Genomic DNA, 26,283 nt, shown 5'->3' on the forward strand with positions numbered 1-26,283 from the left:
ACTAACACTTTTTCAGTTCCCTGACTGCCTCTTTATGTTAATATTTGTCTTGAGGAGAAAACAGCGGTCCGGGGAGGAGGAAGCGGCCTCACTTTGTCACGGGAAATGTGAAGCTCGGGGACCTCCGAACCGAGGAACTGGGACCCCAGAGATCCTTGATTACCCAAAGGTGTAGTTTAGAAGCCAACGACTTGCAGAGCACGCGGCGGGCGCTAGAACTCCATTTCCCAGGAGGTCGCGGGGCACCGGAGGGAGACTGCGTCCGACGACGGGGGCGGGACTCGGTAGCTGCCCGGATGTGGCGCCGAGCCCGCCGAGCCTGCCCAGCCCAGCGAGAGACGCCTGGGAGGCTCTGCCAGCTGCGGTTCAACAGCGCGGGAGGACGACTAGTTTGCCGGGTAATCCTTATGGAGAACCCCCCCCCCCCAGGAGGCCCCCTCATCCGCTCTTTTCTCTTCGAGTCTCCCCATCCCCGGGACGGTTACCTTAGTATATGAGCCACTCCTTGGATGGAAGGGATTTGAGAGTGGGATGAGTTGTATGTATAGCGGGGGAGATCGAGCCAGCTCTTCCTATTTGTGAATCCGACGTGAGGCACCTCTCTGTCCCAGGCTCACGAGTCCATCTGAAGTCCCAGAACCAAGGACCCTCGGTGGAAAGGATGTGAGGGAAAGGCCGAGCGGGCTTGCGGTGGCTATCGATGGGTCACTAGAATTGCCTCTCTGGTTAAGTTTCCAAGCGCAGGATAGTCTTCCCTGGCTCCGGGTTGGGGAGTGTTCACATGGCTTCCTTCGCCCTGGGGTGTCTTTGACTGGACTTGAACCAAAAAGTCAGTCTTCAATGTGAAAAAGCTTCCCGGATTTAGTAGATAACTAAGTTGCAGAAAGTAGTGAATAAAAATGAGGGTCTTCTGCTGAATTGTCTTAGTTTCAGAAAGTTAGAGTGATTTCAAGTGGGTTTGACTTTTGGAAAGGGTGAGACTTGGGGGGAGAATGTGCTAGAGATAGTAATACTCTGAGCTACATTCTTGTCTTTACTGCTACTGGGTCTTTTTTTAAAATTTATTTATTTTTGGCTGCATTGGGTCTTCGTTGCTGCGCACGGGCTTTCTCTAGTTGCGGGAGCGGGGGCTACTCTTCGTTGGGGTGCGCGGGCTTCTCATTGCAGTGGCTTCTCTTGTTGCGGAGCACGGGCTCTAGGCGCCCCGGCTTCAGCAGTTGTGGCACACCGGCTTAGTTGCTCCGCGGCATGTGGGGTCTTCCCGGACCAGAGCTCAAACCCGTGCCCCTGCATTGGCAGGCGGATTCTTAACCACTGCGCCACCAGGGAAGTCCAGTTATGGGGTCTTTTATGTTGTGCCTCTAACCTAGGAGAAAAGTGACTGCTGAGAAATGTACATGTGAAGAAGGATGCTTTGTCAGATGAGAATGGAAGATTTAGAAGAAACTGTAATTCCAAGGTTAAAAGTGAATGCCTTCTGAGGTGTTGGTCTCTGCAGCTCCAGGCCTCTTCCAATTTCCAATCCTAGAGGCATATTTAGTGATCTCTGAGCTGAGGTGATGTCTACTTTACAGTGCTACTATGAAGCTTAAATAAGATATGTGAAAGTATTTTACACAATGCCTGTAACAGGCTCTCAGTTTTTAATTTCCCCTTGTTTCCTCATAGCAACTTATTTTTCTCTGGACCATGCTTTACTGTGTATTATTGTTTACCTTTTTATAGAAGTCCTGCCTTTACCCTAAGACTATAAACTTCTATCATCGTTCTTTATTTTTTAACCCTTCTTTGAGTCTCTCCTAGCAGTGCATTGTGCATAGTAGTGCCTGGGAGAGTGTGTGGATAGTGGTGGTGATGAGGGAAAAGCTGTGGGTGATCTGTAACCGGACAGCATTGTGCTGGATGCTGGAGCTGAACGAAACAAGCTTTTCTCATATGGGTGATAAACAGAATATTTGCCTCTCTCTTGTAACTCCTAGCCTTCTCTCAGAGTTCCCAGCCCTTTAAAAAGTATTATTTTTATTTTTAGTATTTTTAACCATTTTAAAGTGTACAGTACAGTAACTATATGCACATTTTTGTGCAATAGATCTTTAGAATTTTTTTATCTTGAAAAACTGAAAGTCTATACCCCTTAAACAACTACCCATTTCCCCCTCCCCCTGCCCCCGGCAACTACCATTCTACTTTCTGTTTCTATGAATTTGACTATTCTAGATACCTCATATAAGTGGAATCATGCAATATTTGGCTTTTTGTGACTGGCTTATTTCACTTAGCATAATGTCTTCAAGGTTCATCCATGTTGTAGTGTATGAAAAGATTTCCTTTTTCTTTTTAAGGCTGAATTATATATATATGCATATATATTTTTCTTCTTTATCCATTGTCCATCGATGGACATTTAGGTTGCTTCCATCTCTTGGCTATTGTGAATAATGATGCAATGAACGTGGGTGTGCGATTATCTCTTTGAGATCCTGTCTTCAATTCTCTTGGATTATATTTTTTAGTCTTATTTTTAAACTTGTTAAATATGGAGAATTTCAAATATACACACAAGCAGAGAAAATCGTATAATGAATATGTGGGCTGAATGAATGAGTCAACTGTACAAAGCAGCCCCCCCACTTCTGCTGAACCTTCCCTTTCTTTGAGAGTTTGCTATAGGTGAGGATGTTTTGGTTTTGTTCAGACCTGGGATGTTCTAGGTGCATTTCATCATGTAGGCCTGGTATTTATTATATATACCAGGAGTACTGGTAGACGTAAACAAGTAGAAAAGAGTGTAGATGGCTCTTCCTAGTTATAGAGGTGAGGAGCTGAACTTCGGATGCAAAACGGTCTTTGTGCCTAAGAGTTTTGCTCTGGTTCAGCAACCCCCTCAGATGCACTGTTGTCACTTTGAGCAGAGACACCGGATGATACCTAGAGGCGGCTGGAAAGATGAGTTGTACAGGGAGTGATTGCTATCAGAGGCAAAAGAAATTAATCCAAACTGGGAAAGTCAAGGAAGGCTATTCTCAAGGAGTGTGGTGGTGACTTTGCCCTGTTTCCATTGACCTTGTGTGTTTGATCCTCATGCGTATTCCTAGATGGAAAAAGACAGCTATGGTCAGTGAGTCTTCTGGGATGATTGCCTACTAGAGCTGAATCAGGCTCTGGACTTTTAGCTGTGGGACCTGTGCCAAGGAAAGGAAGCCTTCTAGGTGGAACGCCTCACTGGGCAGAGCTGGCTGTGTGAGGAAAGAGCTACCCCTAGCGGGCCTGTGCGAAGCATGCTGAGAAGGCCAACTTTTTTTTACCTTCACCCAAAATGAGCTGTTTTGTTTTGTCTGGTTTTTGTCTATGATATGGACCTAATGTAGACCTTAGCTAGTAAGACAGCAGGATGGGGGAATGTGTCTATTCCCCCACATTCCCAAGGTGAGAAACTAATTGATTCTCAAATTTTTTTCCATAATCAAATACATATGATAATGTGTCCCCTTTCCTCTATGTTCGGACACTTGAAGTTAGTGCCGTGAGGATTGGATCTGAAATTAGGGTACTAGTTAAGAAGCTAAAGAAAATGGAGTGCTGTGGAGGCACTGACACAGTAGGGCATTGACAGAATATTAATAAGGGGATACAGACATGGGAGCTCATAGTAAACATGCTCCTTGGAGATCATCTGTGTTGTACCATTAACTCGCAAATACTTGATTCATGAAGAAATGGACGAGAATATAGTGGTGTTATGACCTGTAGTTTTACTCAGATAAGGTCGGAAGGGGTGAGACCCCCTGGTTTGTCTAGCATTGTACTCACATTATAGAACTTTTGCCTTCCCCGGCAGATTAGTAATTTCTGTGAAGTCATAGTAGCTTCTAACACTTAATGAGTACTTCCTATGTGGCAGGCACTAATAAGTACAGCACATGCATTCTTTCATGGAAGCTTCAGGTTAAAAACTTGCCCGAGTTTCACAAAGCTTAGGAAAAGAGAGGACTGGTTTTCGACTCCAGGAGGTCTGACTTCAGAGTCTGGACTCTTAGCCACTTCTCTATATGGCTGAGTCTGACTGGCCTACCTTTCTCTCCAATATTATGATGTCACTTTTTCAGGAACAGAGTGTCCTTTGCTGAGTCTATAGCCACAGACCCAAAGTAAGAGACATGTTTCCTTTCGTTTCAACCTTGGGAACCTTCTTTCTATACCAATTTTTTTGTTTTTTAATTAGTTAACATTTATTTAGCATCTGCTATATTTTAGAACCTTTGATACTGTATATGCAGACCTTATGATGATACTGCAACATAAATAACCTATCTTGTTGGGCTCACAGTCCTTTTTGAGAGTCTGATGACAGCTTTGGATCTTCTTTCCAGAAAAATTTCCTTATGCACATAATATTGCACATAACTGCAGAGGTGGCTTCTAGAATCTACTGAAGCTTATCCTCTAGCAGTCCATGGACTCCATGGTAAGAATTCTTGCCCTCTGTAACCTTTCGCAGCTGACTCTTCCATAGTGTTAAGAGGCCAGGCAAGTGGCGGTGGCGGTGGGGGGGGGTCTCACCTCCTTTCTTTCTTCTCAGAGAGAAATGTTTATACGGCTTAGGCTCCCTAAATTAACCAGACGTCTGTGAACATTCTTTCTTTCTCTCTTGTCTGTAGGACTCCAAGGGAAGAATGCAGACGATTAAATGTGTGGTTGTAGGAGATGGGGCTGTAGGTAAGACCTGCCTCCTCATCAGTTACACAACAAACGCCTTTCCCGAGGAGTATATCCCTACTGTCTTTGACAACTATAGTGCCCAGACATCTGTGGACGGCCAGATCGTCAGCCTGAACCTGTGGGACACAGCCGGCCAAGAGGAGTATGACCGACTGCGAACACTCTCCTACCCCCAGACCAATATCTTCGTCATTTGTTTTTCCATTGGCAACCCATCTTCTTATGCCAATGTGAGGCATAAGTGGTACCCAGAGGTCTCCCATCATTGCCCCAATGTACCTGTTTTGCTGGTAGGCACCAAGAGGGACCTGCGAAGTGACATTGAGACAGTGAAGAAGCTGAAGGAACAGAGCCTAGTGCCCACAACTCCTCAGCAAGGCACTTCCCTGGCTAAGCAGGTGGGGGCTGTGAAGTATCTGGAATGTTCAGCCCTGATGCAGGATGGGGTCCATGAGGTATTTTCAGAAGCTGTCCGGGCTGTGCTTTACCCTGCCACAAAGAAGAACAGCAAGAAGTGTGTCCTCTTATAGCTTTTGGGGTGCTGCTTGGGGACTGCACCTAAGGAGAATAAGGGGGAATTCCTTTGACAGCATTTAACAATGCCAGCGTGAGCCACTTATCTCTTCCTCTGGAAACCCTAGACTCCAGGCTATTCAGCTTTTGGAGGAACAAGGAGAGGCTAGTTTGCACTTGGCTGCTTTGAAGTTTGGTCTGAACCTTTTGGAGGAAGTTTGAGAGAGTGAGTGTGTGTGTCTCTCCTGTCGAAGTGGTAAGAGGAGATGCCACCAAGTGCTGTTCTTTTCTGTCCTGGCCAGGCCACGACTAAGCAGAGCAGCCTAGCACTGTTGTTTGTAGGCTTTTGCTTGGCTGTTTAAAATCTAATTTCAGCGTTCCTGGCTGTATTTACCGTTGAGCAAGTGCCTCACAGAAGGACAAGGTTCTCCAAATTTTCAAATCATTGCCTTAAGCTTTCTGATATACTAATTTTTGGAAACCATCTTATGTGTGATTCCTGGGTGTTCCCAATGTTGACATGCTCTTTCCATTCTTGAGAGGAGATATTTTTGCAATAATGGTTAAGCAGCATTTCTAGAGTTCTGTGAGATGGTAATAGATGTTTCTTAAAAGGGTTCTGTGGTCAAATAAGGCAGGAACCAGTGATTTAAATAATGCCGAATAGTTTCTTCTACTGCAGGAAGTTATAACTTTTAATAAGTATGCAATATTTCCCAAACTTATTTCACTGAACTTTTGTTTTTTGGCCCCATGCAACACCTATTAACATCTCTGGGAACACAGTTTCAGAGATGCTGGATTACAAGGGACTGGGAATTCTCATGGCGGAGACTGTGAAAAAAGCATAATGTGGTCCTGTTCTTTGTGCTGTTTCCCTCTTCATTGCCTTTGAGAGGAATGTTTACCAGCCATGGCCTTGTTATTGGTTCCTCTTCCATCCTCAGGAGGTGGGTTTGGCACTTAGTCACGATAGTATATTGGCTGTGGGATCTGATGTTCAGATCTGCTCTTGGATTCTGCTAGCACAATAGGCACGGTGATGTGTAATGAACAGTCCCTCTGAAGAGCTGTGTCTCTGAGGCTTCTGTGTGGCTCTTTTTTCTCTCATCATCCTTCCGCTTGAAGGAAAGACCACTGAAGATTAACCCCCTAAATAAAACCAATGAAACGACCAACGAAATAAAATGTCCTGCCAGTCACTGTCAGGGGGTTCTGTGATTCCCTCTGATACTTCTCTTCTGCTGTCATTCCTCTGAGTCACTATAAAGACTACCTTGCTCTCTTCCTGTTCCTCCCGCCTCTGTATATCTCCCTGTGTGTTTGTTCAGCCCTGTGTGCCTTTTGAGGTTGCTCCAAGAGAGCTGGGGTACGTTGGGTTTCCAGGCCGCAGGGCTGTCGTCGCCCTTGTGATGGTGTTGCTGGAGTTGCTCAGCCTGCTCTCGGGGTGGAAGGAGTCAGATTCCATATCCCAGCGGGCCTGCTGCTCCTTCTCCCTAGTTGTATTTTTGACCTTCTTCATTTGATATGGAAGGAAACCTTAACTTCTCTACCTGGCAAATAGTGGTTGACAACGCCACCGTGCACATATCCTCTCACCCTGCCAGAACAGCATGGGATTTTTGAGAGTTTGGGAAATGGAGCTAAAAGGAACACATACCTCCCCTTGGGGTGGGTGGAGTGCCTGAGCTTCGCTCTGTGATCATCTTGCTGTTGCTCTTTGACGGGATATGATCAGAGTAACCTCAGGCTAACTGAACCTCCTGAATAGGGTTGCCAGATAAAATACCATAATTGTTTAGTATAAGTGTGTTCCGTGCAATAATTGGGACACACTTACACTAAAAAATTATTTGCTGTTTATCTGAAATTCAAATTTAATGGGGCATCCTGTATTTTTATTTGCTAAATCTGGCAACCCTACTCTTGGAGAACCTGGAAACTGGAGGTCAAATATCAAGTATTGATAGAAGATAAAAGGTTATGTAGGGACTTCCCTGGTGGTCCAGTGGGTAAGACTCTGCGCTGACGATGCAGGGGGCCCAGGTTTGGTCCCTGGTCGGGGAACTAGATCCCGCCTGCCGCAACTAAGAAGTCCGCCTGCCTCAACTAAGACCTGGTGCAGCCAAAATAAATAAATAAATAAATATTTTCTAAAAATGGTTATGTAAATTCTCTATTCTTCCTCCTTTTCTTCTGGTTGCCTTTTCCCTCACGGTGGACTAGTGTTTTGTTTTCTTTTTCCTTCATGACTGTACCCTCCACTTCACATAGTACTTCACTGGTGTATATTTCTACACTGCTGATTGTCTAAAGCTGTGGAGGATCCAGGATGAATACTGTTGTCCAGCGCTTGCCTTCTATCTCAGGTCCAATGTATTGTATCTGTTTTCCAGTGTGTGACTCAGGGCCTCCTGGGGGTGGCAGGGATTATGTATGAGAAGTGAGTCAACTGGAAGAGGGTGAGGGTGGACCTCCTCAACTAAGGCCCAGTAGCACTTTGGAAAGTGGGGCTGCTGTTACAGTAACGTGGCCACCGTAGAAGTCAACTGGCTTCTGGGCACTGTGCCCACTGCCCTTGGGTAGAGTCACTGGGTTTTCCCAAAGGCAGCCAAATGAAAGTGTATTCCAGTCTCAGGATGTTCTGATTGATGCCACCTTGGGTGCTCACGGGACTTCACGGTTCAAAGGGGTTAGAAACATGGCTGTCACCTGGGTCTCTGGGAACTTTCTAATTAGCTACTGAAATCTTTTAAGTTGGCTTTTAATTTAATAGTGCCTCCTGCTCTCCCTTTGCCTGGCAAATTCCCAAATGTAAGCCTGGGTTTGGTTTGGGCAAATTTGTGTCCTCTAATAAATGGAGGTGTGATCCACAAGTCTGAGAGAGTGGTTTTGTATTGGTCTGATTTAGTAGTCTTAAGCATACACTGACATCTTGGTTTTTATACTTGAAAGGAATTTGTATGAAGACTAACATGCTAATATCACTTTTAAATTATTCATAAGGAATGGTAATAAACTTTTCTGATTTTACTGGGTCCATCGTTTTCTAAAAATCAAAGCAATTCCTCCCCACCACCCCTTTGCTTTGAGTGGCTTCTAAATGCTTTTCAGCTTGCAAAGGATGAAATAGCTATAATTGTCATATTGCACATGGCACCTATGTGTAGCTGTGCTTATTTCTCTACATCAGATAATCAGGGTAAGGAACTGTCTGCCCTGCTAACATTGATTGTCTAGTTCCTGCCCACCCCCTACCTATTCATCCCCAGGATTTAGCTTCATTTCCTGGTTTTCAATAATGACAGACCAGTTAGTTCCCTGTTGGTGATTTTCCTCACTTATTACACTACATTCAGTAAACAATTATCAAGCTCCTACTGTGTTACAGGCTTGACTGTGCTAGGGGCTGGGTTGTGAAGATAAGATATATCATTTAATATTTTTTGCCTCTTCCAGTTATCTCAGAAAAATCTTCCTGTTTGTTATAAAAATGAACTAGGGAATTCCCTGGTGGTCCAGTGGTTAGGACTCTGTGCCTTCACTGCTGAGGGAGTGGGTTCGATCTCCTCCCCCCCAAAAAAACACAAAGAACCCCCCCAATCCTGGCTGGCAACTGTAAATAGCGCTGGTGAGTAAAGAAGTGCAAAACCATGTTTTGTGTTTTTTTAAAAACAGCTTTATTGAGGTATAATTTACATACTGTACAATTCACCTATTTCAAGTGTACAATTTAATGATTTTTAGTAAATTTACCGAGTCATGCAACCATCACCAAAATTAAGTTTGAGAACACTTCCATCACCCCAAAGAGATCCCTCATGCGGTTAATCCCCGTTCCCACCCCCAGCCCTAGGCAACCACTAATCTTTGTCTTTTCTGAACATTTCATATAAACGGAATCAAACAATACATGGGTATATAACGAAAAAGAAGAGATAAGAACATACTCATTTGCATATATTTTCAAAAAGAAAAAGGAAATACAAATAGCGAATCATGCTGTACATCTGAAACTAATGTTAATGTCAATTACGCCTCAATTGAAAAAATAATAAACGAAGGATAAACCAGAAATTAATGAAAATGGTTACAGGGAGTGGGTGACAATGGGGCAGAGAGCGTAGGCATGGGAGCAAGACTTCTCTGGAAATAGCTTTTTAAATAGTTTTGACTTTGAACCATGTAAAAGTTTACATTTTTTAAAAATAAAAATTTTATAAAATTTTTATCCTTTTTATTAAAAAGGACAATAAAAGCAAATCCTAAAGTTGAATACAAACGGAAACAACTCCACAGAGGAAAAAAAAAGATTCACGTAATTTTTAATAGGATATAGTCTAAGGACAGAAAACTGCGAAGAACTTCTGAACTTTACTTAGGTTAATTGTTGGTAGTGGTATTGGTCTTGTAATTCTGAAAAGAGTAATATATTGGTGTTAGGAACCAGAGTTTTCATTGTAAGAGAAGCAAGATACAAATATGAAATGGGGAACGGCGAGGGAGAACCCTGTGGTATTAGATTTGAATCGAAGGTATTAGTATAAACTCATTAATTTAAAAATTTTTCTCTCTCTCCACTGAAAGGGCCTACAAGCAATGATGACCCAGTTTTGTTTTTAAAAAACAATATTTATTTGGCTGTGGCGGGTCTCAGTTGCGGCACGCGGGATCTTTAGCTGCAGCACGCGAACTCTTAGTTGCTGCATGTGGATCGAGCCTGGGCCCCCTGCATTGGGAGGGCGGAGTCTTAGCCGCTGGACCACCAGGGAATTCCCGATGCCCCAGTTTCTAAACACCATTCCCCACTAAAAGGAACCAGGGCTCCTTGGAGAAATGGCTTATATCAGATCCAGGACAGGTAATGCACAGAGCGAGCCTGGAACATCTTGTGCCAAAAAGCAAGGAAGTGCTCAAAGACTAATTGGGGTCATGTCAAAAGGACACAGGAGCCAGAGTGAAGTGGTAACCATTGGACAAATTTGTAACAGTTTGAGGATCAAAAAGGATAATGATGGTGTTAGATTGTAACACATTAAAATAAAAATACAAGAAAGGAGATAAGAAAAAGGAAAGTTCTTTACTGAATAAGTCCAGTTAATAAATATAGAAGGAATTAAGAATTAGAAAAATCACCCTTTTGCACTCTTCCAATATAATTGATTCAGGCAAGGATCATCGACGGATGCTAAAACCTTTAGGTGCAAGGGGATAGGGAACAGAATATTCACAGAATTTCAAAGTACCACCCCATAGGTTATTTACTAATACAAAAGGAAAAATGTGTCATTGCGACGGAGAGATCTGGTGGACACCTTTTTGAAGTGATCAAATTTAGTATCACCAACATTGGGACAACCTGACATTGTGCCTTCTGATGACCGGTAAGATATTTAACCGGAATCACTTTGAAGAAAAGATTAGACGAATTCAGCATATAGAATATTTTCAAGACAACTTCCCTTCCCTTCAAGACAACTTCCAAATACGTACGGTCATGCAACACAAAGAAAAAAGCTGGTCGATTCTGGATTGAGAGACTAAAGGGAGATAAACAAATACAATGCATGAACCTTGAGTGGATCCCGGATTGAAATGTAAAATGCTCCGATTAGGACAATTTTGGAAATTTAAATACGGACTGTATGTTAAATGATACTGAATTAATGTTAAGTTTTAAATATGTGCTAATGGTATTGTGGTTGTGTAGAAAAAAGTATTTTTAGGGGTGAAGAATCACGATATCCGTAACCCACTTTTAAATGGTTCAGGAAAACAAACCTAGCAAAATGTTAAAACTGTGAATCTAGGTTAAGGTTCGCCTGTTCGTTTTACTTATCTTTTAGTTTCACATTTCCCGAAAAAAACAGGGGGGGAGAAAGTCCATTTCTAAGGGTAAATTTTAATTCAAAACAACTAACTGCAAAGGTACCTTTGGCACACCGCCAGTTTCTCTTTGGAACGAAACAGTACAAGAGGAGACAACACAGACGAGAAAAACCGGTTCTAATCTTTACTTCCATGTCCTGTGGCGTGGTTACCTGCGGTTACCAGTACGTAGATCACGTGACCTAGGAAGCACTCTCCCCCCAGTGCACTGAGACAGCTCCTGCTTAGATAAGTGGAAGGGGGCGGGAGCGAACGTTTTCTCTGACTAACCGCTTTTCACAGATCCAGCCTCCTGATCGCATATAATCCAATCAAAAGCCTCTAGTAATGTAGTGACACCAATTCTCCTTTCTCGTAGGACTGGCGGCCTTTCCGGTTCTGTTTTTCTTTATTCCGCATCCGGTAGGGGCTGGTAGGGTCACTGAACTCTGTGAGTCACTTCTGGTCGACATGACAGTTTATTTCCGGACTATGGGACGAGGCTGGGGTTTCCTCTTCCCCTTAGCGGCTGCCCGCATCGACGCCGCCATCATGTCAGACACGGACAGCGATGAAGATTCCGCTGGAGGCGGCCCATTTTCTTTAGCCGGTTTCCTTTTCGGCAACATTAATGGAGCCGGGCAGCTGGAGGGGGAAAGCGTCTTGGATGATGTGAGGGGATGGGCGTGGGGATAGGGCTGGGGGTGGATCGGCTAAGGAAAAGGTGGAGTGAGGAGAGTTGAGTGGTCTTAGGAACTGGAAAAAGAGGGCGATGCGGCCCTCCCCCAGTGAGAGGGCGCCCTTAACGTACGCGAAGAGGACCAGAGAAGCGGTTGCCATGCTAGCAAAGATTGTGCAGTAACGGAGAGCGAGGGGGCTCAGTTTGGGCGAGGGTGGAGACGAGAGGAGAACAGTAGGCAAGCTCTGGGACGTCAGCGGCGCTGATATGGGTGGCTTTGGAGCTAGTTAGATGGAGAAATAGCAGCTTAACCTAGTGAGAGTGCTTTCAAACCTTTGCTACGAGAACTTTGGAGATTCTTGAAACTGCGTTTGTGCCATCGCTGGCTAGAGGAGGCTCTAGAGCGAGAGGACAGGACCTGCACCAAATCACGTGGTTCAGGTCCCAGTTCTTAGAACAGCCAGTGTTCGAACTATCCAGGGCAGACCCCTTCTGGTCCCAGTGCACTTCTTAACATAGTTTTCCCATCGTTCACTGACATTCATGAAATAGTTTCTTGCGCCTGACACTCACCTAGCTTCATTTAAGTTCGTCTCCCCAAGGAGAAAATACCAATATTCCTCATTCCCTGCAACACACAATAAAGACAGCAGTAAAGTTCTTGCCTTGCTTTCTCTGATCGGAATGACCTCAGTTTCCTTAGCCTTTATTCAGGCAACTGCTGTTCCACTTATTTAGTCTTGGTGGGTGTTCCTTGAATAATCTTTCCTTACATTAGTTTAAAGGATGGTGATGAAATTGGACATGATGTGTTAATAAAGATCTGATCAATGTGGAGTTTAGTGGAAGATGTACTTTACAGTTCTCAGATGTGATGCTGCTTTTAGCACGCTGCCGAGTCGTTTTTCAGATGGATTTATAGCTTTGTCGTGGATCTGGGAAATAAGCCTTGTGGTGTGGGAAACTTAGGTTTAGGTATTGTCTTTGATTCTGGTGCTGTCCCTTTTTTAGGAGTGTAAGAAGCGCTTGGCAGGCTTGGGGGCTTTGGGTCTGGGCAGCCTGATCACTGAACTCACAGCAAATGAAGAATTGATCGGGACTGACGGTGCCCTGGTAAATGATGAAGGTGAAGTCTGGGTCATGGGGAGTAAGGTGGGGGAGGAGGCTAGCCACTTACTGTACATGTACTTTTCAGTGGGAATTATCTAAGGGAGCGAAAGTTTCTTGCTCTTTGTTTAGATCTACCTCCCCTTTTTATTTATAGGATGGATCAGGAGTACAGAAGATGCTGTGGACTATTCAGACATTAATGAGGTAGCAGAAGATGAAAGCCGAAGATACCAGCAAACAATGGGGACCTTGCAGCCCCTTTGCCATGCAGGTGATTCTTTGGTGCCATCAGTTAAGAGCACTCCAGTACATTTTCTTGCTGTGTAGTCCAGTTTGTTTCTATCCAAGCTTTCTGTCGTTGTTTCTGCTCTTTATGTCTTTGCTTCTCTCCCTTTGTCAGCTCAGTTCCAAGTAGCTGCTGTCCTCTTTTGTGTTCTGGGGCAGCGTTACTATACTCAGGCTTTTATTCCTCATACTGGTTAGTCCCAAATTCTTGGTGAATGCCAAATAAGGATGATAATTCTTTTCTCCTTATCATCTGGTATTTGAGTACCTATGGGGTTCACAGTACTGTTTTAGATGCTATTTAAACTCAGTCTTTGTCCTCAAGGAATTGGTAGTTGAAGAAAGATTAAGTATGCTATGTTGTATATAAACAAGCACATGTATTTATCGGCTCAGCTTCTGTTAATCACTCACTACCTGTATGCCGACACGGTGCGCTTAATGCTTGCTCACAACATGGGTTTTCCTCCTAGTATAAGGTGCTACATTATAGAATCAAAATGTCAGAGTTTGAAGGGGTTTTAGTGATTATTTATTCTTAACCTCATCATAGATATGGAAACCTGGAACTTCAGAAAACTTTAATAAAATGTGGAACTTTATCAAAATTTCTGTAGTTACTAGTGGCAGACCTTGACTAATTCAGCATTTCAGTTTATTAGGCATTGAGCACCCGTTATGTGTTATAAACTGTGATAGTAAAGTACAAAGATAATAAAATCCATTTTCTGATTTTTGAGTAGCTCGGCTTTGTGGTCTGGAACCTAGACTTGCTGATCCTAGTTCATTCTTTCCACTGCCCTGTACTACCTTTCACTGTTTGGGACTTTTGTATGAAGTTGTTCACTGTTTATTCATTATCCACCTCTTTGAATTAGATTTCAGGCTGCTGAGAAGTATAGATAAAACCTTGGTAAAGAGCTGAACTTAGTTTCTTCAGAGCCAGTTAATATATTTGGGTGCTTCTTATATAAAGAGAATTAACTGCACCACATACACAAGAAGTAATCTAGAAAAATAGAAGGTACCGGCCTTACTTTCAGGGATATTGTTATCATTTGGGGAAGGTGAGATAAATGACTGCAAAACATAATTATTCATAATAAGAAGACATAAACCAGTTGCCAGCTCATATTTCTGTATAGAGTGTTATACTTAATTTTGAAGGGCTGCCAGACTAGCTAAGTCAAATAGCATAACTATTTGTTTGAGCACCCTGACTTAGGCTGAGGGGGAGGTGGTAGCAGATCTGATTTTTCAGGGCATGTTATAGTTTTCAGTTTTGGATTTGTTGTCTTGGCTAGGGATGGTAAGGAAGAGGATAGGTGGGGGGTTCTTAGTTGGGTTGTGTGAGCTGGCCTCCTGGAAAAGGAGGATGCTGTATTTGATAGAGTCTCAGTACTGTGGGAAGCTCATTTCCAAGTTCTCTTGTCCTCTGAGGGTACCTTCATCTATGCCCTTAGCTTCCTCCTTCCCTGGCATTGGCCCTTTCACATGGCTTGATTGATAAGGGTGTTTCTTTGGAATAATTAGAAGTAGATGGAGGTCATTAGAAGAGGCTTCATGGAGGTGAATTTTGAGCAAAATTTTGAAAGATAAGGTTTGATGAAGAGGTCGCAGCAGGGCATTGTGGTTTGGAAACATGGCTTGCATAAAGGTTGGGAGATAGGAATAAGCAAGTAGTGTGGGGGGAATTGGCCAGCAAGTTTTCTTGGAAGGAGTGGAAAACATACACCAAATAGTAAGAACCAACCATAGAGCAATTTGACAGCACCTTTATGTACGCATTACTTGGGGTTTGCTGCCATAAAGGATTGTAAACTGATATAGATTGTTGAGTAAGCAGCAGGATGGTATAATGAAAAGAAGATGGACTTTGGAGTCAGAATGTCATAGGTTCAAGTCCCAACTCCATATTTAGTTTGACCCTGGGAAAGTTGCTCAGTCTCTGAGGCTTGGATTTCTCATTTGTAGTAATCCGTCAGTTTTCTTTCTGCAATAAGTGTATTAATACCTACCTCATTAGTAGGACTTTGGTGGGAATTCAAGTTCATTATCACATGGTATGAAAGCACCTACATAGAACAGTGTCGTGGTGGATGCTCTATAAATGTTAGTTGTCTTTCCTTCCTAAATGAAAATGAAAAGTGATGCTTGTTGCTTTGGGGTTTTGATTAGAAAAAGGGTGAAGGGGCAGACTAACTTGGAGACAGTTCTTGTGGGCTAGATGTAAAGTTATCAAAAGTTATCAAGGTCTGGAATAGGGTGACAGTTGTGGAAAATGATAGGCAGTGTCAGACTTGAGAGTTGCTGATAAAACATCGGTAGAACTTGGTGAGTGAGCAAGCGTGTTGGAAAGACACTGTTGTTAAACCAGGCTTGAATTCTGACTTTTGTCACTTAAAACTGTATGGCCCTAAGTCACTTCGCTTCTGTATCTCAGCATAATTCCTACTTTGTAGCATTATTGGGAGGATTATAGATAAAATAGCTAAAAGTACATGGCACATAATGGGAGCTCAGTGAATAGAAGTTGCTATAATGACTACTATTAATGATTGATTGGAAAAGGTGTGTTGGGGGTAAGAGATTGATGAAGGAGACAGGAGGCTAAAATCATAAGCTGGGAAAATGAGGATGGAGGTGGTATTGATAGTAACAAAAGGGAATTTAAAAGAGTTGAAGGATATTTCAGTGTGATACAGAATGCGGTTGTTGAATATATGAATGGAAAAGCTCTTCAGGCAGCAGAACATGCAGTGCAATTGTAGAGGGGCTAAGTCAGGGCAAGACTGAACAGATTTGAGTTTAGTCTGGGTAAAGGTGGTTCTTTAGAAAGGGAATGGAGAGTGTATAGAGGAATAAAAGCAGAGTGTTCAGGACTAAGTACTGAGTGATGCCATTGGTTAAAGGGTAGTGAAAAGAATAACAGACTATAGAAGGTAGACAGAAAAAAATGTGTCAAAGACTTGGGAGGTGAGAAAAAAGTCCAGTCTTAAGCTGACAGAGGAAAGAAGAATGTTCAATTCCGTTACGAGATTGAGTAGCATGAAAATAAAGGAACAGGGTTTGACCAGGAGAAGGAGCAAAGGTTTTAAACAGTTCTTGGGAGCTTCCTAAATTCCTGTGTGAGATATACATGGTGTTCATAGCACTTGGCAATATGGTGCCATCTCTTTCTGAAGGCAGAAACTGCATCTCTTGTGTGTTGTCAAGGCATCTGCCTAGTTCTTCATGTGGTGCTTTAAATTCTTGAACGACAAGGGAGCTCAAGGCTGTTGTGTGACATTCTGGATATTGAGGAGATCACTTTCTTGGTTTTATTAGATTATGATGAGGATGACTATGATGCTGATTGTGAAGACATTGATTGCAAGTTGATGCCTCCTCCACCTCCACCCCCAGGACCAATGAAGAAGGATAAGGATCAGGATGCTATTACTGGTGGTAAGTAGAGACTGTCTATTTTTGTCTGAGGAGCAAGTTCCATTCCTGGTCCAAATTTTTGGCATGCTCATAGTGGGCTATTAAAATTAAGCTGCTAGGAAAGGACACAACTTCTAGAAGTGATTCATACAATTTTCAAATTTCAGTATTAAAGGGAAATTTTACTTTTAAAACATTTGGCAACAGTATTTTAACATGCGCTCAAGAAAAAGTAATAAGTTTAGGTCAGTGTGGTTCTCAAATCTGGCTGCCCATCAGAATCACCTCGAGTCTTTTAAAAAAATACAGATTTCTGACTGTCACCCTTGGAGAATCTGATTCAGAAGATCTGAGGTAGAGCTCAGGGATTTCAGAGAATTCCCCCAAGCAGTTTCTGATGCAACTGATCTGTACTGGTATTTGGAATCTACCTGTTTAGATGACTCTCTTTAAAAGAAATGATAAAATAGGAAGGCACCTAGAATGTGTATAAATCATTTAGAGCCACCTGTCAGAGTCAGAGATTTCAAAGGCAGGGTCTTTAATGATCGTCTCACCTATTCCTATGTCTGCAACAGCAGTAAGTAACCCTGTTCTAGGCTAGAAGATTGGGGAAGAGCAGTATCTTTGATCTCCTGTATTTTGAGGCTTATGTCAACCTAAGTGTCTCCTATTAGAGTTTTAAGCCATTTCCTTTTTAGTCTGCAGGCTAAGTAGCATTTGTGGCATAGATCTTATTTTATGCTAAATAATTTCATTGTTACCCTGTGGGCTTAAAAAAATCTCTCCAGTTTATGGGTCCCTGAATCGGACATAAGGCCTGACTGGTATAAAAGTGTTATGTAATTTTTCTATTGGTCACATTTCTTTAACCTAATATACTTACAGAAAGTAGTAAATGTAGTAATAGTGTTTGTTTTCTCTCATCACAACCCCAGGGTACCAGGTACAAGGTGAGTTGGGGATGGTGGGAGATAATGAGTTGGAATGAGTTTTCTGGGTTGCCTACTAGTAATCTGGGTGCTTGGAACTGTATCCCCTGCCATTGAGCCATGCTTAAGCCTAGAGTGGGTGTTGGCTGAATTTGAGGAAATATGCTCACAGTTACATGCCAAAGGGGTTTCTCTTCCTTGTTGCAGTGTCTGAGGATGGAGAAGGCATCATCTTGCCCTCCATCATTGCCCCTTCCTCTTTGGCCTCAGAGAAAGTGGACTTCAGTAGTTCCTCTGACTCAGAATCTGAGATGGGACCTCAGGAAGCAACACAGGCAGAATCTGAGGATGGAAAGCTGACCCTACCATTGGCTGGGATTATGCAGCATGATGCCACCAAGCTGTTGCCGAGTGTCACAGAACTTTTCCCAGAATTTCGTCCTGGGAAGGTACTTTCTATGGAGAATGTCCACATTGCAAACTACTGCCCTCTTGTAGATACTGAGTTGTGTTGTTAAGATATTGAATATGGAATGGGTAGAATCTAAAGGTTTCCTTTTTTTAAGTTTTGTGCATGGATAGTACATGTGATTTATATAGTTCTCATTAGAAATTGTCCTTTCTGTTTAAAAAGAACTAATCCAAATTATTAATGAACACTTTACTTTCTTGGCAGATGTTATAAATCTGAGTTCAGCATTTCTTGATCCCTCCCTCACAGTTGAGTAGAATCCTCAAGGGAGTTTCCAGACTCAGAGCTACTGTTTTCCTATCTGACATTGAGTCTCTGACATAGAAGCACGTTTTGTGTTCTAGGTGTTACGCTTCCTACGTCTTTTTGGACCAGGGAAGAATGTCCCATCTGTTTGGCGGAGTGCTCGGAGAAAGAGGAAGAAGAAGCACCGTGAACTAATACAGGAAGAGCAGATCCAGGAGGTGGAGTGCTCAGTAGAATCAGAAGTCAACCAGAAATCTTTGTGGAACTACGACTACGCTCCACCACCACCTCCAGAGCAGTGTCTCTCTGATGATGAAGTAGGCAAAGTAGAGATCTGGAATTAAGACCTAAGAGGGGAACAAATGAGTTCTCCCTAGCTTATGTCTAAATTGAAAATGATACCTTAGCAGGTAGTGTCCTGTGCTGATTATCATTAAGTAATCATGATTTCAATCCCAGTGGCTGTCCCTTCCCTGTTGTAATAGAAAAGTGTTGGGGACAGGCAGATGGTGATACACTGATGAGTAGGAAAGTTGAATGATAGAGTATGCCATGATATACCTCCATTGTTTACATTCGAACTCCAGTCCTGTTCAAGAATCATCCTTACGGCTCCTCTAAGTTCCCCTCCTGCCTCTTAACTCCCTGTAGCCTTAGAGCATCTGGGATCAGGATATCTTCCTCCCCTTCTACTTTATTCTGTTACAGATCACAATGATGGCTCCTGTGGAGTCCAAGTTTTCCCAGTCAACTGGAGATACAGATAAAGTGACAGACACCAAGCCAAGAGTGGCTGAGTGGCGTTATGGTCCTGCTAGACTGTGGTATGATATGCTGGGTGTTCCTGAAGATGGCAGTGGGTTTGACTATGGCTTCAAACTGAGAAAGATGGAACTTGAACCTGTGATGAAATGTAGAATGATGGAGGTAAGTAACACTGGTATGTAAGAAAGGAATCACTGTGCCCAGAGCCCTATCAGTTTTCCTTTACTTTTCAACTGGGGAGACACTGGGTAGGGTTTCCTTGGTGGGAGATTGAGGTGTCCAAGCCTTTTGTTTCGTGTGGTATATCACCCTAGCAACTTGGCCCCACTGCAAGGATTCTGTTTGTGAGATGAGTGCTGTGCCAGACTAGGAGTGGGAGGAGGCAAGATACCCCTTTGTTATCAGGTTCTTCTCTCAAGTCAGGGACCACACTTGATGTATCTGTTGTGGCATTTGGAGTGGGAACTCTGACAAGTGACCATTCAGGGATTTGTTGTTCCTCTCCTACTTGTGTAGGACTTCAGGAAACTTGAGGAAAGCAGTGGCACTGATCTTCTGGCTGATGAAAACTTCCTGATGGTGACACAGCTGCATTGGGAGGATGATATCATCTGGGATGGCGAGGATGTCAAACACAAAGGGACAAAACCACAGCGTGCAAGCTTGGCAGGCTGGCTTCCTTCCAGCATGACTAGGAATGCCATGGCTTACAATGTTCAACAAGGTGTGCATCTATGCCCGCTGAGTCCAGCACAAACTGTCCTTCATCTCAGTCATCTTAAGTAGGCTTAGCTGTCATCTTGGCTGCTGAGGGACAGTGAAATGTTTTGGATCTGAGCCCTGATTCTAGTCTGTAATGTTTTTTTTACACTGTTAATGAACTAGGTTGGACTCTGATTTCTCATTAGAAAAATGTGAAAACTACTTTGAAGTTAAAGATCTTTCTGAACTGTAACAATGCTTTTATCTTTATAGTCTACTTTTGTTTCCAAAGGCCCTTTATCTTTATCGTTCTACAATTTGCTTTTTTCCTTCTTAAATACACGTGGACACTCAAAAAAGGTATGCTATGCTTAATGTAGAAAACTGTGAAGATACAGTACAGTGTCAAAAATCACTGGTAATCCTACCATCTAGAGACTATCAGCTTTAACATTTTGGTGTATTTTTCTTTCAGTTTTCTGTCTTGTGTGTGTATGTAGCTGAGCTCATTCAATTTTACATGTTGTGCTTTTCACATAATGTAATATTATTTTACGTCATTTAAAGCTCTTCATAAAAATGTTTAATGACATGGGAAATTCATTTTAAATGGAAAAAAAAACCCAGATATGAAGTGGCATATTTGATAACCTGTTTGCATAAGTGAAAAAGAAAAACACACTGTATAAACAGAAAGTTTACTAAAAGGGAATATACTATGGGATTTACAGTGGTTCCTTATAGTTTGTAAGATCACAAACAGCTTCGCAGTTTTCTTTATACCTTTTGTGTATTTTCCAGATTTTCTTGAGTTAATCTGGATTGCTTTTATAATTCAGAGGAAAACCAAAAACGTCTTTTAAATCTAAGAAATAGTTTTTTTTCTTTTTCCTTCCCTTTTTTTTCCTTAACATCTTTATTGGAGTATAATTGCTTTACAATGGTGTGTTAGTTTCTGCTTTCCAACAAAATGAATCAGTTATATATACACATATGTTCCCATATCTCATCCCTCTTGCGTCTCCCTCCCTCCCACCCTCCCTATCCCACCCCTCCAGGTGGTCACGAAGCACCAAGCTGATCTCCCTGTGCTATGCGGCTGCTTCCCACTAGCTATCTACCTTACGTTCGGTAGTGTATATATGTCCATGCCTCTTTCTCGCTTTGTCACAGCTTACCCTTCCCCATCGCCATATCCTCAATTCCATTCTCTAGTAGGTCTGTCTCTTTATTCCTGTATTACCCCTAGGTTCTTCATGACATTTTTTCCCCTAAATTCCATATATATGTGTTAGCATACGGTATTTGTCTCTCTCTTTCTGACTTATTTCACTCTGTATGACAGATGCTAGGTCTATCCACCTCATTACAAATAGCTCAATTTCGTTTCTTTTTATGGCTGAGTAATATTCCATTGTATATATGTGCCACGTCTTCTTTATCCATTCATCCAATGATGGACACTTAGGTTGTTTCCATCTCCGGGCTATTGTAAATAGAGCTGCAATGAACATTTTGGTACATGACTCTTTGAATTATGGTTTTCTCAGGGTATATGCCCAGTAGTGAGATTGCAGGGTCGTACGGTAGATCTATTTTTAGTATTTTTAAGGAACATCCATACTGTTCTCCATAGTGGCTGTATCAGTTTACATTCCCACCAACAGTACGAGAGGGTTCCCTTTCATCCACACCCTCTCCAGCATTTATTGTTTCTAGATTTTTTGATGATGGCCATTCTGACTGGTGTGAGATGATATCTCATTGTAGTTTTGATTTGCATTTCTCTAATGATTAATGATGTTGAGCATTCTTTCATGTGTTTGTTGGCAGTCTGTATATCTTCTTTGGAGAAATGTCTCTTTAGGTCTTCTGCCCATTTTTGGGTTGGGTTGTTTGGTTTTTTGTTATTGAGCTGCATGAGCTGCTTATAAATTTTGGAGATTAATCCTTTGTCAGTTGCTTCATTTGCAAATATTTTCTCCCATTCTGAGGGTTGTCTTTTGGTCTTGTTTATGGTATCCTTTGCTGTGCAGAAGCTTTGAAGTTTAATTAGATCCCATTTGTTTATTTTTGTTTTTATTTCCATTACTCTAGGAGGTGGGTCAAAAGGATCTTGCTGTGATTTATGTCACAAGAGTGTCCTGCCTGTATTTTCCTCTAAGACTTTGATAGTTTCTGGCCTTATGTTATGTCTTTAATCCATTTTGACCTTATTTTTGTGTATGGAGTTAGGGAGTGATCTCATCTCATACTTTTACATGTACCTGTCCAGTTTTCCCAGCACCACTTATTGAAGAGGCTGTCCTTTCTCCACTGTACATTCCTGCCTCCTTTATCAAAGATAAGGTGACCATATGTGCGTGGGTATGTCTCTGGGCTTTCTATCCTGTTCCATTGATCTATCTTTCTGTTTTTGTGCCGGTACCATACTGCCTTGATAACTGTAGCTTTGTAGTATAGTCTGAAGTCAGGGAGTCTGATTCCTCCAGCTCTGTTTTTCTTTCTCAAGATTGCTTTGGCTATTTGGGGTCTTTTGTGTTTCCATACAAATTCTGAAATTTTTTGTTCTAGTTCTGTGAAAAATGCCAGTGGTAGTTTGATAGGGATTGCATTGAATCTGTAGATTGCTTTGGGTAGTAGAGTCATTTTCACAATGTTGATTCTTCCAATCCAAGAACATGGTATATCTCTCCATCTGTTTCTATCCTCTTTAATTTCTTTCATCAGTGTCTTATAATTTTCTGCATACAGGTCTTTTGTCTCCTTAGGTAGGTTTATTCCTAGGTATTTTATTCTTTTTGTTGCAGTGATAAATGGGAGTGTTTTCTTGATTTCACTTTCAGATTTTTCATCATTAGTGTATAGGAATGCCAGAGATTTCTGTGCATTAATTTTGTATCCTGCTACTTTACCAAATTTGTTGATTAGCTCTAGTAGTTTTCTGGTAGCATCTTTAGGATTCTCTATGTATAGTATCATGTCATCTGCACACGGTGACAGCTTTACTTCTTCTTTTCCGATTTGGATTCCTTTTATTTCCTTTTCTTCTCTGATTGCTGTGGCTAAAACTTCCAAGACTATGTTGAATAAGAGTGGTGAGAGTGGGCAACCTTGTCTTGTTCCTGATCTTAGTGGAAATGCTTTCAGTTTTTCACCATTGAGGACGATGTTGGCTGTGGGTTTGTCATATATGGCCTTTATTATGTTGAGGGAAGCTCCCTCTATGCCTACTTTTCTGCAGGGTTTTTATCATAAATGGGTGTTGAATTTTGTCAAAAGCTTTCTCTGCATCTATTGAGATGATCATATGGTTTTTCTCCTCCAGTTTGTTAATATGGTGTATCACGTTGATTGATTGCCATATATTGAAGAATCCTTGCATTCCTGGAATAAACCCCACTTGATCATGGCGTATGATCCTTTTAATGTGCTGTTGGATTCTGTTTGCTAGTATTTTGTTGAGGGTTCTTGCATCTATGTTCATCAGTAATATTGGCCTGTAGTTTTCTTTCTTTGTGACATCCTTGTCTGGTTTCGGTATCAGGGTGATGGTGGCCTCGTAGAATGAGTTTGGGAATGTTCCTCCCTCTGCTATATTTTGGAAGAGTTTGAGAAGGATAGGTGTTAGCTCTTCTCTAAATGTTTGATAGAATTCGCCTGTGAAGCCATCTGGTCCTGGGCTTTTGTTTGTTGGAAGATTTTTAATCACAGTTTCAATTTCAGTGCTTGTGATTGGTCTGTTCATATTTTCTGTTTCTTCCTGATTCAGTCTTGGCAGGTTGTGCATTTCTAAGAATTTGTCCATTTCTTCCAGGTTGTCCATTTTATTGGCATAGAGTTGCTTGTAGTAATCTCTCATAATCTGTTTTGTTTCTGCAGTGTCAGTTGTTACTTCTCCTTTTTCATTTCTAATTCTATTGATTTGAGTCTTCTCCCTTTTTTTCTTGATGAGTCTGGCTAATGGTTCATCAATTTTGTTTATCTTCTCAAAGAACCAGCTTGTAGTTTTATTGATCTTTGCTATCGTTTCCTTCATTTCTTTTTCATTTATTTCTGATCTGATTTTTATGATTTCTTTCCTTCTGCTAACTTTGGGGTATTTTTGTTCTTCATTCTCTAATTGCTTGAGGTGCAAGGTTAGGTTGTTTATTTGAGATGTTTCCTGTTTCTTAAGGTGGGCTTGTATTGCTATAAACTTCCCTCTTAGAACTGCTTTTGCTGCATCCCATAGGTTTGGGGTCGTCGTGTCTCTATTGTCATTTGTTTCTAGGTATTTTTTATTTCCTCTTTGATTTCTTCAGTGATCACTTCGTTATAAAGTAGTGTATTTAGCCTCCATGTGTTTGTATTTTTTACAGATCTTTTTCTGTAATTGATATCTAGTCTCATAGCGTTGTGGTCGGAAAAGATACTTGATGCAATTTTAATTTTCTTAAATTTACCAAGGCTTGATTTGTGACCCAAGATATGATCTATCCTGGAGAATGTTCCATGAGCACTTGAGAAAAATGTGTATTCTGTTGTTTTTGGATGGAGTGTCCTATAAATATCAATTAAATCCATCTTGTTTAATATATCATTTAAAGCTTGTGTTTCCTTATTTATATTCATTTTGCATGATCTGTCCATTGGTGAAAGTGGGGCTATGAATGTGTTACTGTCAATTTCCCCTTTTCTGGCTGTTAGTGTTTGCCTTATGTATTGAGGTGCTCCTATGTTGGGTGCATAAATATTTACAATTGTTACATCTTCTTCTTGGACCGATCCCTTGATCATTATGTAGTGTCTTTCTTTGTCTCTTCTAATAGTCTTTATTTTAAAGTCTATTTTGTCTGATACGAGAATTGCTACTCCAGCTTTCTTTTGGTTTCCAATTGCATGAAATATCTTTTTCTATCTCCTTACTTTCAGTCTGTATGTGTCTCTAGGTCTGAAGTGGGTCTCTTATAGACAGCATATATATGGGTCTTGTTTTTGTATCCATTCAGCCAATCTGTGTCTTTTGGTGGGAGCATTTAGTCCATTTACATTTAAGGTAAGTATCGATATGTATGTCCCTATTCCCTTTTTCTGAATTATTTTGGGTTCGTTGTTGTAGGTCTTTTCCTTCTCTTGTGTTTGTTGCCTAGAGAAGTTCCTTTAGCATTTGTTGTAAAGCTGGTTTGGTGGTGCTGAACTCTCTCAGCTTTTGCTTGTCTGTAAAGGTTTATTTCTCCATCAAATCTGAATGAGATCCTTGCTGGGTAGAGTAATCTTGGTTGCAGGTTTTTCTCCTTCATCACTTTAAATATGTCCTGCCACTCCCTTCTGGCTTGCAGAGTTTCTGCTGAAAGACCAGCTGTTAACCATTTGGGGATTCCCTTGTGTGTTATTTGTTGTTTTTCCCTTGCTGCTTTTAATATGTTTTCTTTGTATTTAATTTTTGACAGTTTGATTAATATGTGTCTTGGTGTATTTCTCCTTGGATTTATCTTGTATGGGACTCTGTGCTTCCTGGACTTGATTAACTATTTCCTTTCCCATGTTAGGGAAGTTTTCAACTATAATCTCTTCAAATATTTTCTCAGTCCCTTTCTTTTCCTCTTCTTCTTCTGGAACCCCTATAATTCGAATGTTGGTGCGTTTAATGTTGTCCTAGAAGTCTCTGAGACTGTCCTCAGTTCTTTTCATTCTTTTTTCTTTATTCTGCTCTGCAGTAGTTATTTCCACTGTTTTATCTTCCAGGTCACTTATCCGTTCTTCTGCCTCAGTCATTCTGCTATTGATCCCATCTAGAGTATTTTTCATTTCATTTATTGTGTTGTTCATTGTTGTTTGTTTCATCTTTAGTTCTTCTAGGTCCTTGTTAAATGTTTTCTTGCATTTTGTCCATTCTATTTCCAAGATTTTGGATCATCTTTAATATCATTATTCTGAATTCTTTTTCGGGTAGACTGCCGATTTCCTCTTCATTTGTTAGGTCTTGTGGGTTTTTATCTTGCTCCTTCATCTGCTGTGTGTTTTTCTGTCTTCTCATTTTGCTTATCTTACTGTGTTTGGGGTCTCCTTTTTGCAGGCTGCTGGTACGTAGTTCCCGTTGTTTTTGGTGTCTGTCCCCAGTGGCTAAGGTTGGTTCAGTGGGTTGTGTAGGCTTCCTGGTGGAGGGGACTAGTGCCTGTGTTCTGGTGGATAAGGCTGGATCTTGTCTCTCTGGTGGGCAGATCCAAGTCTGGTGGTGTGTTTTGGTGTGTCTGTGGATTTATTGTGATTTTAGGCAGCCTCTCTGCTAATGGATGGGGTTGTGTTCCTTTCTTGCTAGTTGTTTGATATAGGATGTCCAGCACTGTAGCTTGCTGGTCGTTGAGTGAAACTGGGTGCTGGTGTTGAGATGGAGATCTCTGGGAGATTTTCGCCATTTGATATTATGTGGAGCTGGGAGGTCTCTTGTGGACCAGTGTCCTGAAGTTGGCTCTCCCACCTCAGAGGCACAGCACTGACTCCTGGCTGCAGCACCAAGAGCCTTTCATCCACACGGCAAGAACCTTTAGAAGGTATTCGGGAAGAGGAATCAGAGGAAGAGTGTG

General features: G+C 41.8%; 2 protein-coding genes across 8 annotated transcripts in view; both read left to right on the plus strand.

Moving 5' to 3' along the window:
- The first annotated feature begins 265 nt into the window (after window positions 1-265).
- On the plus strand, window positions 266-8,044 carry LOC307180704 (rho-related GTP-binding protein RhoG-like). Its single transcript, XM_079911077.1, has 2 exons — window positions 266-398; window positions 4,659-8,044. Exons 1-2 carry the CDS (start codon window positions 297-299, stop codon window positions 5,247-5,249), a joined length of 693 nt encoding a protein of 230 aa, XP_079767203.1. The 5' UTR covers window positions 266-296; the 3' UTR covers window positions 5,250-8,044.
- Window positions 8,045-11,549: 3,505 nt separating this feature from the next.
- Window positions 11,550-26,283, plus strand: part of TAF1 (TATA-box binding protein associated factor 1) — a 98,950-nt gene continuing 84,216 nt past the window's right edge. For 5 of the 7 annotated variants that reach the window (XM_079911730.1, XM_079911729.1, XM_079911728.1 and 2 more), the window contains exons 1-8: window positions 11,550-11,772; window positions 12,791-12,905; window positions 13,044-13,160; window positions 16,502-16,621; window positions 17,740-17,981; window positions 18,349-18,567; window positions 18,959-19,177; window positions 19,532-19,739. In XM_079911730.1, coding sequence (XP_079767856.1) covers window positions 11,572-11,772; window positions 12,791-12,905; window positions 13,044-13,160; window positions 16,502-16,621; window positions 17,740-17,981; window positions 18,349-18,567; window positions 18,959-19,177; window positions 19,532-19,739 — 1,441 coding nt within the window. In that variant the 5' untranslated portion in view covers window positions 11,550-11,571. The remainder of the gene's footprint in view (window positions 11,773-12,790; window positions 12,906-13,043; window positions 13,161-16,501; window positions 16,622-17,739; window positions 17,982-18,348; window positions 18,568-18,958; window positions 19,178-19,531; window positions 19,740-26,283) is intronic. The other 2 variants (XM_079911731.1, XM_079911733.1) reach the window with 1 other exon arrangement.

This window comes from Stenella coeruleoalba (assembly GCF_951394435.1).
Source record: "Stenella coeruleoalba genome assembly, chromosome: X".
In the NCBI taxonomy this organism is placed as follows: Eukaryota; Metazoa; Chordata; class Mammalia; order Artiodactyla; family Delphinidae; genus Stenella; species Stenella coeruleoalba.